This window comes from Cyprinodon tularosa, unplaced genomic scaffold (genome assembly GCF_016077235.1).
Source record: "Cyprinodon tularosa strain WSP-4 unplaced genomic scaffold, ASM1607723v1 ctg210, whole genome shotgun sequence".
Lineage (NCBI taxonomy): Eukaryota > Metazoa > Chordata > Actinopteri > Cyprinodontiformes > Cyprinodontidae > Cyprinodon > Cyprinodon tularosa.
In genome coordinates this window covers 2,574,344-2,587,746 of record NW_024038779.1, presented here as the reverse complement: position 1 = coordinate 2,587,746, position 13,403 = coordinate 2,574,344, and the positions used below count along the sequence as shown (strand labels likewise).

General features: G+C 40.9%; 1 protein-coding gene across 3 annotated transcripts; it reads left to right on the top strand.

Moving 5' to 3' along the window:
- The first annotated feature begins 3,711 nt into the window (after positions 1-3,711).
- Positions 3,712-9,820, top strand: wu:fe05a04 (zinc finger protein 628). Of its 3 annotated transcripts, none has more exons than XM_038285477.1 (5): positions 3,712-3,803; positions 3,884-4,065; positions 4,151-4,525; positions 6,052-7,019; positions 8,694-9,820. In XM_038285477.1, the coding sequence occupies exons 3-5, from the start codon at positions 4,153-4,155 to the stop codon at positions 9,489-9,491; spliced, it is 2,139 nt and encodes a 712-aa protein (XP_038141405.1). In that variant the 5' UTR covers positions 3,712-3,803; positions 3,884-4,065; positions 4,151-4,152; the 3' UTR covers positions 9,492-9,820. The 3 variants fall into 3 exon arrangements, with proteins under 3 accessions (XP_038141405.1, XP_038141403.1, XP_038141404.1); XM_038285475.1 differs by having other exon boundaries at positions 3,713-3,803; positions 3,884-3,961; XM_038285476.1 differs by having other exon boundaries at positions 3,713-3,803; positions 3,884-3,973.
- Positions 9,821-13,403: the final 3,583 nt, after the last annotated feature.

The following is a 13,403-nucleotide window of genomic DNA, read 5'->3' as shown; positions in this document are numbered from 1 at the left end:
AACGAAAAAATCTTCAAATGAAGTGCAATTACTACATAGTTATAGACATCTCTATAGACGGCTGCTTCTATTGGGGTTTAAGTGGAGAAGTAGCTTCCAGATGCTGATGATGAAACTTAAACACATTTGGAAGATTTGTAGTCTGGACAAAAAAGTAGTAAAACCAATTTTTTAAAAGATTTCTAATTGAACAAGAGCTTTGAGTTAATAAAAGCCTTTTTTTTCACACACACAAAAAAGACTTAAATTGCATCACATGGAAATGGCTTCTGCTGGTACTGAGTGATACAATATTGATGATGGGCATTTGGATTCTGATTTACAACTGAGTTCAAACTGAAGTCATTTTAGTGTTTCTTTTGATGATACGATCATGTTTAGCTGTTGCTAGTTCAAATATTAGCTATTAAGCATATTTAAGCTTTAGATTAATGATTTTACTCTAATTAGAAGTGATTTTTGTAATAATAAAAAGCCCTATGGCATTATTTTCATATTAACTTCTGTAATAAATGCAATCAAAAGTGTTGCATGTATGAAAAGTAAAAAGTTTGATTTGATGGATTTAAAACCCATTATTATGGACAGTCAAACCTGGACTAGTTATTTCAGTCATTACAGATACAGAAATTTCTACAATAAGTGGTTAAAACAGGACTTTTAGTCCACTCACACATGTTAAAGTCCTATTTATCCATCTAGATTATCATCAGGTTAATCTTTTGTTTTTTTCTGGTGTAATTCGAGGATTTTGCCCGGATTGGTTTTATTAGCCCATTTCAGACCAACTGATCAAAATCTAACTAGTACGCACTTTTCTGGGTTAATGTTATCAAGTTTTTTTTTTCTTCATAATGTTCTTTTTTCTTTTAGTATATTAGATTTCTATTAAATTATTTAGATGAAAATGCAAAGGACTAACATTCCTTTGAATGACCTTAATCTCTATATTTGACAATAGATCAATCATCCACTGCTCATCGAGTGAAAACACCTGGATCATACTTTGCTGTCATATCCACTGCCTCCTATGTAATAATTGAGTGTTTTTCTCCATTGTTGGATTCGTTTTCTTGTATTTGTGGATTATCTAAACAAAGCAATGTCAAAGATGCTGCAAACAATTTACATGTCAGTTTCCACTTGTTTATCTAATGAATTGATTTTCTGACCCAAGTTAACTTGTTGACATCTTGATGCTTCTGATTGACAATTACCGGGTATAAAGAAGATGCCAGTCAAAGTATTTTTGAAATAATCTGGGTCCAAATATTCTGACACCATCATTCAGCCAGTTATGACTTAGGGGATGATAATGAGAGCATGCATGCTGATATTATTTTAGCCAAGATAAGTGTTACTACTCATTAGTAATTAATAGTAAATTTGTAAAGATGTATATGGTTATTTATTCTCTGCTTATTAAATGTAACCATTTATAGTAATTTTCTTTTATATGTCAGTAAATGTATTCAGTTTAACACTTCTAAATTACAGGTTCATTTTGGTTACATTTTTAATAATCTTTCCTTTTTTTCGGCATCTGCATTTTTCTGCCTCCAACTGTTAGTTGTGTTCTCAACTAATTATTGTCAATTTTTCTCCTTTTTTGAGTTTCAAGGGTGTCTTCTGGTGCTCTCATTAAGCAGATTAGTATTCTCACAGATTTTTTTGCTGGAACAGCCTTTTCTAGCCGTTCTTAACCTTTATGGGGTGTTTTATTGCAGGATTGGATCATTAAACAGTATTCCAAGCTTTCAAAACTGAGGCCATGACTAAGAAGAAACAAGACTAAGTACTGAAAAACAGGCTTAACTCTAAGATCAAAAGTGTTGATGGCAAAAGCCAAGCTGAGGCATCTTGAAGCTGTAATTGCCACAAAAGGCATTTTGTTGGCAATCTGTTTGAATCTTTCATTCCTGTGTTGGATTAGCATTTTCATACTTGTTTAGTGAAATAAAAATATGTTTGTTTTTCACAGAAAATTTTCCCACTGTTGGACATAGACATGCAGGAATCTCTTCCATTCTTCTATCGCATAAAATCCCCAAAAGATATAATAGTATTTTTTTGGACCTAAATTTAAAGCCTGATTTTTTTATTTTAACAGCTGCATTATTTCCAATGACTGTATACGATACCATGGGCGTGGGTTGGCATAGGGACCATAGGGACATGTCTCTACCAAAATTTTGGACCGACCTACTTGTCCCTACTAACAATTAGATGTGAATAACATGTTTATAACTTACAATACAGCATTGTTGCAGCAGTAGAGGACTTCTGGATGGAGAATATTGACAGACAAAAACATGTTTTTATCTAAAATGCAAAATGTATATATATGTATATATTTTTTTACAACTTTGTTATAATTCCTGCTCTAGGTGGGTCGCACTGTGAGCTTAAGACATGTTTTAGAGTCTCTATACTCCAGTTAACGATTAATCGATTACTAAATTTGTTGACATTATTTGATTAATCGATTAATCTGATTAATTGTTTCAGCCCTAAATAAAATACATGAAATGGGTTAAACAGAGTAACTACAGCCTAGATGTACAACTTGTAGAGTGAATGTTCTAAATGCTCAGTGTCAGTTCCAGTGCTCATGTAAATAAAATAAATTCATTCGGCATCCCTTAAATCTATTATTTTGCTTTGTTTAATGATACAAAGAGAACATTTAAAAGATAAGAGTGGTTTTTACCTTTGTTTATCTCTGCACAATTATATATAAATCCATCCATCCATCTTCTAACACGCTTAATCCCAAGTGGGGTCACGAGGGGTGCTGGTGCCTAACTCCAGCTGTCAATGGGCGAGAGGCGGGGTACACCCTGGACAGGTTGCCAGTCCATCGCAGGGCAACACAGAGACACACAACCATTCATGCACACACTCACACTTAAGGGAAATTTGGAGAATTTAACCTAACAGTCATGTTTTTTGACTGTGGGAGGAAGCCGGAGCACCCAGAGAGAACCCACGAATGATCAGGGAGAACATGCAAACTCCATGCAGAAAGACCCCAGGGATTGCAGCAGTGCTACCCACTGCGCCACTGAGCAACCCTAGTAGGTGATAGACAGTGTTATAATTTTACAATTGGAAGCTTTTTTTATATATTTTTTTTAAGAGTGGGATTATTTAAACTTTTTTTTAATTTAAGGTAGAGGTTATCATTATTGATGGTGGATATGAAGCTGGAGTACCCAGAGAGAACCCACAAACTCCATGTAGAAAGACCCTGGGCCCTGAATTGAACCTAGGACCTTCTTGCTGCAAGGCAGCAGTGTTACCCACTGCCCCACTAAGCAGACCTATTTAGACTATTTTTGGTTAAATAGGCACAGATGTACCTGCTGTCTTAGTTGCTGGTAATTTCAAATGCAAACCTTTTCAAAGTGGAAAATGGTCCTAATTCCACAATCATTAGAGCCAGTAATGCTTCAAACATTGATAAACAGCATCTAGTGTGTGTAGTGCTTATACAATTTGTATTAATGTAGCAAGAAATTTAAATTTAAATGAAATACACCCTGATTTTCACGTCAAGCATAAAAAAGCACCAATGAGATCAGACCAATAGTGTCCCTACCAAAGTTCAAATCAAACCTACGCCCTTGTACGAGACTATTACTGTGTTAAAATTCCGTTGAGGCATGACAGATCTCGGTTGCTTAAATTAACTGTAATACCACTCCATGCCACCAGGTGCACCAGAGGGCGCCCTGGCAGCTTTCCTCTGTTTCTGCTTCGCTCGCCTTTGTTGTTCTGGTCGCGGTTTCTCATGGAGCCAGGTGAGAGCAGCCTGCAGCCTCATTAGTTGTGATCGCTTCGGTTTTATGTCGGTTCGCCTCATTGTTTTCTGCTTTTCCAGCCTCTACGGTTCGTGTGTGATTTGCGGTGGTTTACAGAGAGCGAGCATCGCGGGTAACGGTTGTCAACAAGCTGCCAGGTGAGCAGAAAGGTGTGTCAAACAGGAATTTCCGTCGAAAATAAAACCAGCATTATAACCAGTAAGCGCCCGAGGCGTCTACACCCAGATAAATCGCATTAAATGTGAGATTAGATACAAACTCGTGAGTTAAATTAAAAATAACCCGCCCTTTGTTTATAATGAATAATCAAACGTCTCTCTCCGCAGCTATGTCCACCGACTCCACGCGTGACACCCTGCTGGTAGAATCGGGATTTCTAGATGTTACCTCTGAGGAGAACTCCTCATTGGGACGAATCCGATCAGATAAGTCTCTGCTACGCTCGGCTGTTTCCATGGCAGCCGTGAAGCAGAGGGGGGGGCTCAGAAACGGAGCCAAAGCCGTTAACGGGACCGGCGACCCTCCACCAGGATCCACTGAATCCACGGGCACTGAGGCGGGGAAAGATGGAGTTTATCCACCACAGGGGGATCAGCAGGAGGGGGACGATGAGTCGGAGGACAGCGATGTGTCCGAGGTGTTTGAGGAAGACGACTTTGATGAGGAGGAAGATGAAGAGGACGAGGAGGATTTAAGCAACGGTAAGGCTGGATAGATGCAGCTGAAGCTCCTCAGCCTTCCAGGAGAGGGCAGGTCTAAACAGGTTTAAAAACAAAACGGTTTCACTCCAGTTCTGGTGCAACAGAGGTGCCCTGCTCTGTCTTTGATTACAGGAGCTGATATCCAGTTTTATTTTGAAATCTGTATACATGCCACTGCTATAACATTCAGTTAATCATAAGGATCATTAAGAGATGCAGCTGTTGATTTGTGTTCAGCTCCTAATCTGTTTGTATAGTTTTAAGCTCTTTATCCCTTTAGGAGTTAAAGTTGTACATTTAAAGTGAAGCAGCCAAAATCCTCCAGGTTACAGGAAGGTCTGAAATGAATGTTGTAATAATGTATGATCCTGTAATACTGGTTTAAAAGGAGACTCTCTTTAAAACCAGGGCTTTGTTCATTTATGTCACCCTGATTTCCTTAATATTTGGGAATAGGTAATCTACTAGTTTTTGCATGTAATAACCAAACTTGCTTATATCAGCAAAAGCTTGAAAACAGTCACAATAATTTTTTGTTGTACATTAATCAGAATCAGAAATACCTTAATAATCCCTGATTGAAATTACTTTCGTTACACAAAAAAACAAAGATTCTCCTTGCCCTCTGTTTATATATATATATATATATTCCATTTTTCACAGTTTTATGCTCTGCTTCAGACAGCTCTGAATGGATGATGGATCACTGAGTAGAATCATGGAGTGGATGCAGTGTCTGTCTCCAGCTCCTCTGATTGGCTGCAGAAGTTCCGATTTCTCAAATCTTGCATCTGCCATTTGTCAAGTGCTCGTCGCTTGAACACCCTAAACGTGCTGCAGGACCTCACCATGTGTCTTGGCGTGCTTCCCTTATAGACTTTGCATGTATTGATGGCACTGATTCTCAAAATGCATTGGGTGTAAAACCTCCAAGAGCCACATGTTTGCAATCTTCAGAGCAGTCTGGTTTATCTAACGCTTTTCTAGCTCCTCAAATTTCTTCCAAAGGTCGTCCTATCCTCAGCAGGTTACATACTGCATGAGAAGCAAGAAATTTGTTCTTGTTCTCAAGGTGGCAAGAGCAAGAAAAGTATTTATACTTTGCAAGAAGCTCAGCTGCTGAACTCATAGAAGGTCCAATCATCTCTACCTTACATCACACCCTTGAAAGTAAACACAATGGCAGAGGAAGCCTTTTAGGATTGATTGAAGGAAGACTTGGAAAGAAGCATTGATTCAAATGTTGATGCTTTCACACACCTGAAATAAGGGGCGAATGTCCAACCTAAAAGGAAAAATAATGTTAGATTGTTCTGCTTAGAAACTCCCATGCAAAATCAATCACAATTGTTTTCTTACAAGCTGCATGAAAAAAGAATATTGACAAGAAGCAACAGGAACCTCTGCTGAGTATACTGGGGAGTATAAAAATCTTGACCTATTAAGGTCAAAGGTAGAATGATTTGTTGGCTAATAATCTATATCTGACCACATCGGCTACTTTCTTCTTTGTATTTCCGCTACAGAGCAGAGTAATTCTGGTGACTACCGCTGCAGTGTCTGTGGCCTCCAACTGCCCTCCAAGTTTAAGCTCCAGGACCACATGAACCTGCACACAGGAGCACGTCCGTACTGCTGCGCCGAATGTGGAAAGCGCTTCTGTCAGATCTACAACTACCGGCTCCACCTGCGCACGCACGCCAAGTCCAAGGTGGCGCGGCACTGGTGTCGCATCTGTCTGACTGGCTTCACCTCTCAGGAGGACCTGAAGCGCCACCTGTCCAGAACACACTTTGAGGAGGAGTTTTACGAGTGTGACCTCTGCAAACGCGTGTTTGCCTCGCTGAAGGAGTGCGAGAACCACGTGCAGTTGCACAAGTGCATGGTGAACATCATATGCGAAACGTGCCGCCGCAGCTTCCGCACAGAAAAATCCCTGGCACGACATAGGAAAAAGGGGTGCCTTCGCACCTTTAAGTGCATCGACTGTGGGGAAACCTTTCTCAAAAAGAACATTCTGCTGAAGCACAGCTTCTCCCACCTCGGTTTGCTGCCTTACACCTGCATACGCTGCCGCTGCCACTTCCGCCTAGCCAAGCTGTACCGGCAACATAAGTGTGACCCTAAGCGCATCCACTGTGTTGCATGCCTGAGAGAGTTCTCCAGTCAGGAGGACTTCCAACGGCACAAAAAAGACACAGGCTGCTGGGGCAATCAGGAAGTCAACCAGAAAATAGATGAAATCCGTTGCTTGGAGTGCGGCCAGAGGTTTGACACTTCAGACGAGCTGAAGAAGCATGCGGGTGCTCACCAGAGGGTGCTGAAGTGTGCAGAGTGCGGAAAGGGCTTCCGCTCTGCATTGCTGTTGATGTCTCACATGGGCGGTCATGCCGGGCAGTCGCCCTGCTTCTGTCAGAGCTGTGGGCTGGGCTTCCCTCACCAGCAAAACTACGACATCCACCTCAAAACCTGCGGGCAGACTCCCCCGCCTTCAGTAAGTGTACGACCTTTGAATTGTTTATCAGATATTCTGACTGATGTTTATGTCTCTGAAGTTAATTTGAGATTCTACAGCTGAAGTTGAGAATAATTTTTAAAACGGAAAAAGGGCAAAATCTACATGGCATTTTATTTAACCTGAGTCACGAATACAGAAACAAAAAATATCAAACACATTTCTAAAAGTAACATGGAATTGTCACAAGATGTCCATAACAGCTCGTCCAATCAATATGCAAAGAAATTAGAGAAATATATTTCTCTAATTTAGTGCTTTTAAATCCTAGAATTCTGCGTGCTCCATCTACAAACCATTCTCTAGGTATTTCCATAAATTGTCTAGATGTAGGTTGACTGGCTGGATAATTTTATGATCTTTTTTTTTTTTCTGCAGCCAGGTCAGTCTCCTGGTTTGGGTTTTTCCTGATATTTCCAGCCACCTTTCATCATCCTGGTTAATGGCAGTATAATGTTATCAAGAATATCTTGAGACTTATGTCTGTGAACTCTCTATGTCTAATAACAATGTATGCTGAATAGCAGCTCTGCAACATGATGGCTGCCAACTGACGCTTAAAGTGGCACTATGCATGTGGAATGTCGCATTGCTGGGGGAAGGAGGTGGAGCCATACCAGCTAGAAATAGTCAGGCTTACCTTCAGGTATAGCCTTTGCTCTGGAACCCAGTTCTTTGACATAGGTTGGACTCTCTTCTACTCTGGAGTGGCCTGTGGGTAGAGGCAGAGGTGCTCCAGAGGAACCCTTCAGGTATTGTAAGGCCAAAGGTGCAACTGCCTGGGTGGTTGCAGGGACTGGGAGGAGTTTGGAGAGACCGTTGTCAGCCTTATAGCAAGTCTGGCAAACCGTCTGGATCCTTTAGAGGGGGAAGCTGCACTTGGGTGTTTTTAGTGGGAGACGGGAGGTGCTAACTTCGACTTAGGACATGGTCACCTGGCTCCCTCCTGCCAAGACCTACTGCAAGAACTGTGGCGATTTGCAGCCTAGTTTTAAGCACCTAGGATGAGGATCAGCTCCTCCAAGTGTGAGAAAATGGTGGCTTGCCTTCTTTATTTTGGAGGAGAGTTCTTGCCTCAAGTGGAGGAGTTCAAGGATCTTGTTTCACGTGTGTGGGGACAACATAGGAGAAGATGGTAGACGAATCAATGCGGCTACTGTCGTGCTGTGTTCTCTGAATCATACTGTTGTGTGAAGAAATAGCTGAGCGAAAAGGCAGAGCTCTGGATGTAATGGTTGGTCTATGTTTCTACCCTGAAACATGGTCATGACAGAAACAACTAGATCTCTGATACAAGCGGCTAAAATTAGCTTTCTCCTCAGGGTGGCTGGGCACTCCCTTAGAGAGGAGCAAGGAGCTCGGTCATTCAAGAGAGGCTCGGACTAGAGCAACTTTTCCTCCACATCAGGAGGAGTCTGCTGAGGCCGACTCAGACATGTGTTTCAGTTGCCCCCTTGTTGAACACAAATGGATGAGAAAATTTAATAGAAGTTAATACCTTCTTTTCTTTTACCTTTGTAATCTTATCAACAGTTTTATCAAGCGTTCTCATCAAGTCTTTTGTTTTAGCAGTCTTAATGCTGAGGTAAACAGGTACCGTAGTCGTTTCTCCCCAATGTGTTTTTTTTCATGATTTTGTGTGTTTTGTTGCAGAGTATTCCTAAGAAGCATCACACCTCAAAGAGCTCTGTTCTAGAGAAAAAGAAACTTCTAAAGAAAGTTGCAAAAACAACCTCTGTAGCCAACAAAGACCCACAACAGCAGGGTCCCAGTAGCCTAAGACCACACAGCACAGCGTCGACCGAGTCCGGACAGTCAGAGGGAACGTGGACCCTAACTCTGGAAGACAAGACACCTGCCTGTATGAATCTGGTCGTTTTTCTTCCTGTCTGTCCAACACAAACCGATGGGCTACGGCTCCCATCCAGCGTCCCTCAGACACTACCAGTCGGCGCCATGCAAGCTCTGCCTCAAGGGCCTCCATCTTTACTGTCAAGCAGTGAACTGCTGGGTGTGAATGCTGCTGTTGAATCTTCACTGAACCCATCCCTGGAGTTAGTAACAGGTTTTACTTCGCAGGACAGAGAAACGCCTTTGGATCTGTCCAAAAGGCCAAACTCACCCAAATGCACTGAGTCAGACATTCCTCATCTTTCCGTTAAAAGTGAGCCGAGTGAATTTGAAATCTCTGGGCACGGCAACGATTTGGAAAAGCAAAGGAAAAGTTGCGTAACAGACAGACGATTGGACCTGTGTAGTGAAGCAAAGAGATGTAAAATGGAACCCACGGTTCTCCCTCTTAGTACCTACACAGCATCATCTCCTCTTACTGTGGGCATAAAGAAAGCTCCTCACTCTCCTGATGCAGGTGTGGACGTGTGGTCCTCCTCGTGCAGCCAGCTGACGGACTGTAATCCAGAGAAAAGCATTAAGATTGAAATGGATGTTTAAAGCTCTGGTTAGCCTAATGCATCAGAGGAACACTATAACTTGCAATAATGCTCAAACTATAAACAGCACTTGAATTATATTCCTAGTCATAATAAATATTGTGTGTACATAAAGTATCAAGTGAAACATGCAACGTATTTCTTATTGTTTTATTTTTCAATAGGATTTCTTCTGTTTGTTGGGATTTAGGACATAATAGCAATAAATGAGAGAAACTGTGACCTAAGCTAAAACAGTTTGCTTCTAAAAATCAAGAAGACATTCCACATTTGAATATGTGTTGTGGCCCAGATGGAGTGAATAAGCCTATGCAGCAGAGTTGTGCTGGATTTCTCTTGGCATCTACAATCTTTGTCTTCATTATTTTTTTCTTTTTCTGTATATGTGTGTGTATTTTTGTACCGCAAACACAGGGGTTTGGGATTCACAATATATGTGTTGCTTGTTCTCCAACTATAATCCTTTTTTTTTTCAAAGGTAAATAAAAATTTGTTTTTGAAACAAGATCATTTTTCCTCCTCAGGTTTCATCATCCTGGTTTGGTCCCAAATATATTGTAATGGATCCTGGTTGCTCTTAAGCTGTGGAAGTTTATTGCTAAAGCACCGTTCACAAACTATTAGATCCAAATGAAAAAAATTTAAAGTTAAATACAAGGTCTTGACAAAGCAAAACCTTGTATTTAACTTTACTGGGCCTATATCAATCAAATTGTTTTCAAGCTTTTAACTATTTAGCAAAATTGATTGGTTCATGCATCCCTGAGTGATCAATGTATAGTCTGCTCTCTGAGCATCAATCCTTCCCTCGGTGCGTGCGTATGTACTGTATACACAAAATCTAAAAGATTACTTCCAAGGTTATTGATCACTTGAAAATTGTAACAGAAAACAGCAGCTGCAGCACGATTTTCAAGTCATCAATAACCTTGGAAGTAATCTTAATTGTTTTTGTGGTTTATTTTATTGCATATTTCTTGGTTAAATCTAATTTTTAGTGGTTGCTCTGAATTTAGTCCTTTGAGAAATTCTACTTTATTTGTCTGCCTAAGTATCAATTATTCTCTTGCTAATCTACATGAATGTTTCCACAGTTAATACAAGGTCTTCAACTAACAATTATTTTGCTTATCAATTAATCTGTTGATTTTTTGATTAATTAGAAAATAATCGGATAGCAAAAGGTTCCTTAAAGATTTTTTTTTTTTTTTTACAGAATTGAACCTGGTGAAACTAAAACTTTTCCACCTGGGGAGCTCTGGATAGAGTATATTGACAGAAGGAAAAAGTTTATTTATTTTTTTTTCTGAAATGCAAAATCACACACACTCGTTCCACCATCGTAGTGAGGACCGTGTGTTGACTTCAATTGATTTTCAGTCATTTTGAAACTTAAGTAGAAGTATAGATACGGCAGTTTTATCAACTTGACCTCTTTACTCAAGTAAAAGGGAAAAAGTATGTGCTCCAAAAACTACTTAAAGTGTAAAGTAACCTTTAAAAAAAGCAGCCAGATGCCACTATATGAATTAAAAGCTAAATTTTTCAACTATTTCCAAAATTTCTTTTAGATAGGGCCATGGATGAGGGAGTTTTTGTTGGTCTCCATCTCCCGATAAGCTCTCGCCTGTGTCCAACCTTTTAAACATTTCAACATCTTTTTCTGAATCCCACATTGTAGCATGGCATAGACAATTTGTGTTTACAGTTTGAAAAACACCTCCTTGCTTCTGATTTCCTTTAGCTAACCAATGAGTGTTTGCGTTATATGACTCATCCAATCACACTAGTTTTCACTAGATGTGGATGGAGCCAATGATCTGCATTGGATGGCGCAAATAAAAATTTATACACATAAATCCAAAGCCAAGAGTAAGTGTTTTAAAGATGTAAGGAATAGAAAGTACAGATACTTGTGTGAAAATGTAAGGAGTAGAAGTCAAAAGTAGGAAGAAAAATAAGTAATGGAGTAAAGTATAGGTACCTAAAATGTGTACTTAAATACAGTAACGAAGTATTTGTACTTCGTTACTTGACACCTCTGCTAATAACTTGTAATTAATGGCAAAATATGTTTTGTTTTATTGTACTAAACCAATGAACTGAGTGGAATTGATCTGAAGATGCTAAATATGGGGCGATATTGAAATAGAAAATATTTAGGATGGAGCTTAGTATTGGCCTAGAGGGTTGCAGGTGCCCGGTTCAAATCCCCACAGCTTCCACTCTGGGTTTCTCAGCCCTTAATCCCACATTGCTCCTCGGACTCCACACAATGGAAGCCATTTCAAAGGGGAATCCATTTAACCACATTTAACCCCAAGGGGATGGGTTGAATGCAGAGTGAATTTCCGCATTGTGGGACAATAAAGGGATTTACATTAGTGCTGATGAGGCCTTGTTTGTTGAGACACTTTGGATACAGATGATCAGTGCAAATGCAGGCCACACTTTCTGGATGTTATTTGGAAGAAACTGCCATATACACTATATTGCCAAAAGTATTTGCTCACCTGCCTTGACTCACATATGAGCTTAAGTGACATCCCGTTCCTAATCCATAGGGTTCAATATGACGTCGGTCCACCCTTTGCAGCTAGAACAGCTTCAACTCTTCTGGGAAGGCTGTCCACAAGGTTTAGGAGTGTGTTTATGGGAATTTTTGACCATTCTTCCAGAAGCGCATTTGTGAGGTCGCACACTGATGTTGGACGAGAAGGCCTGGCTCTCAGTCTCCGCTCTAATTCATCCCAAAGGTGTTCTATCGGGTTGAGGTCAGGACTCTGTGCAGGCCAGTCAAGTTCATCCACACCAGACTCTGTCATCCATGTCTTTATGGACCTTGCTTTGTGCACTGGTGCACAGTCATGTTGGAAGAGGAAGGGGCCAGCTCCAAACTGTTCCCACAAAGTTGGGAGCATGGAATTGTCCAAAATGTCTTGGTATGCTGAAGCATTCAGAGTTCCTTTCACTGGAACTAAGGGGCCAAGCCCAGCTCCTGAAAAACAACCCCACACCATAATCCCCCCTCCACCAAACTTTACACTTGGCACAATGCAGTCAGACAAGTACCGTTCTCCTGGCAACCGCCAAACCCAGACCCGTCCATCAGATTGCCAGATGGAGAAGCGCGATTCGTCACTCCAGAGAACGCGTCTCCACTGCTCTAGAGTCCAGTGGCGGCGTGCTTTACACCACCGCATCCGACGCTTTGCATTGCACTTGGTGATGTATGGCTTGGATGCAGCTGCTCGACCATGGAAACCCATTCCATGAAGCTCTCTGCGCACTGTTCTTGAGCTAATCTGAAGGCCACATGAAGTTTGGAGGTCTGTAGTGATTGACTCTGCAGAAAGTTGGCGACCTCTTCGCACTATGCGCGTCAGCATCCGCTGACCCCGCTCCGTCAGTTTACGTGGCCTACCACTTCGTGGCTGAGTTGCTGTCGTTCCCAAACACTTCCATTTTCTTATAATACAGCTGACAGTTGACTGTGGAATATTTAGGAGCGAGGAAATTTCACGACTGGATTTGTTGCACAGGTGGCATCCTATCACAGTTCCACGCTGGAATTCACTGAGCTCCTGAGAGCGACCCATTCTTTCACAAATGTTTGTAAAAACAGTCTGCATGCCTAGGTGCTTGAATTTATACACCTGTGGCCATGGAAGTGATTGGAACACCTGATTCCAATAATTTGGATGGGTGAGCAAATACTTTTGGCAATATAGTGTATACTCTCATGGCATGTTTTTTTTTTTTCACTGTGCAGATGCTCCACCGTGGCTGTCCATCACAGCTAACTAAATAGTTTGACGTTTGTGGGTTTGATGAGACAAAATGTATAAAAAAAAAAAGAAATGTAAGGGATCCTCACTCTGCCACACCAAGCAGGCTTTTAGTCTGGTTGAAA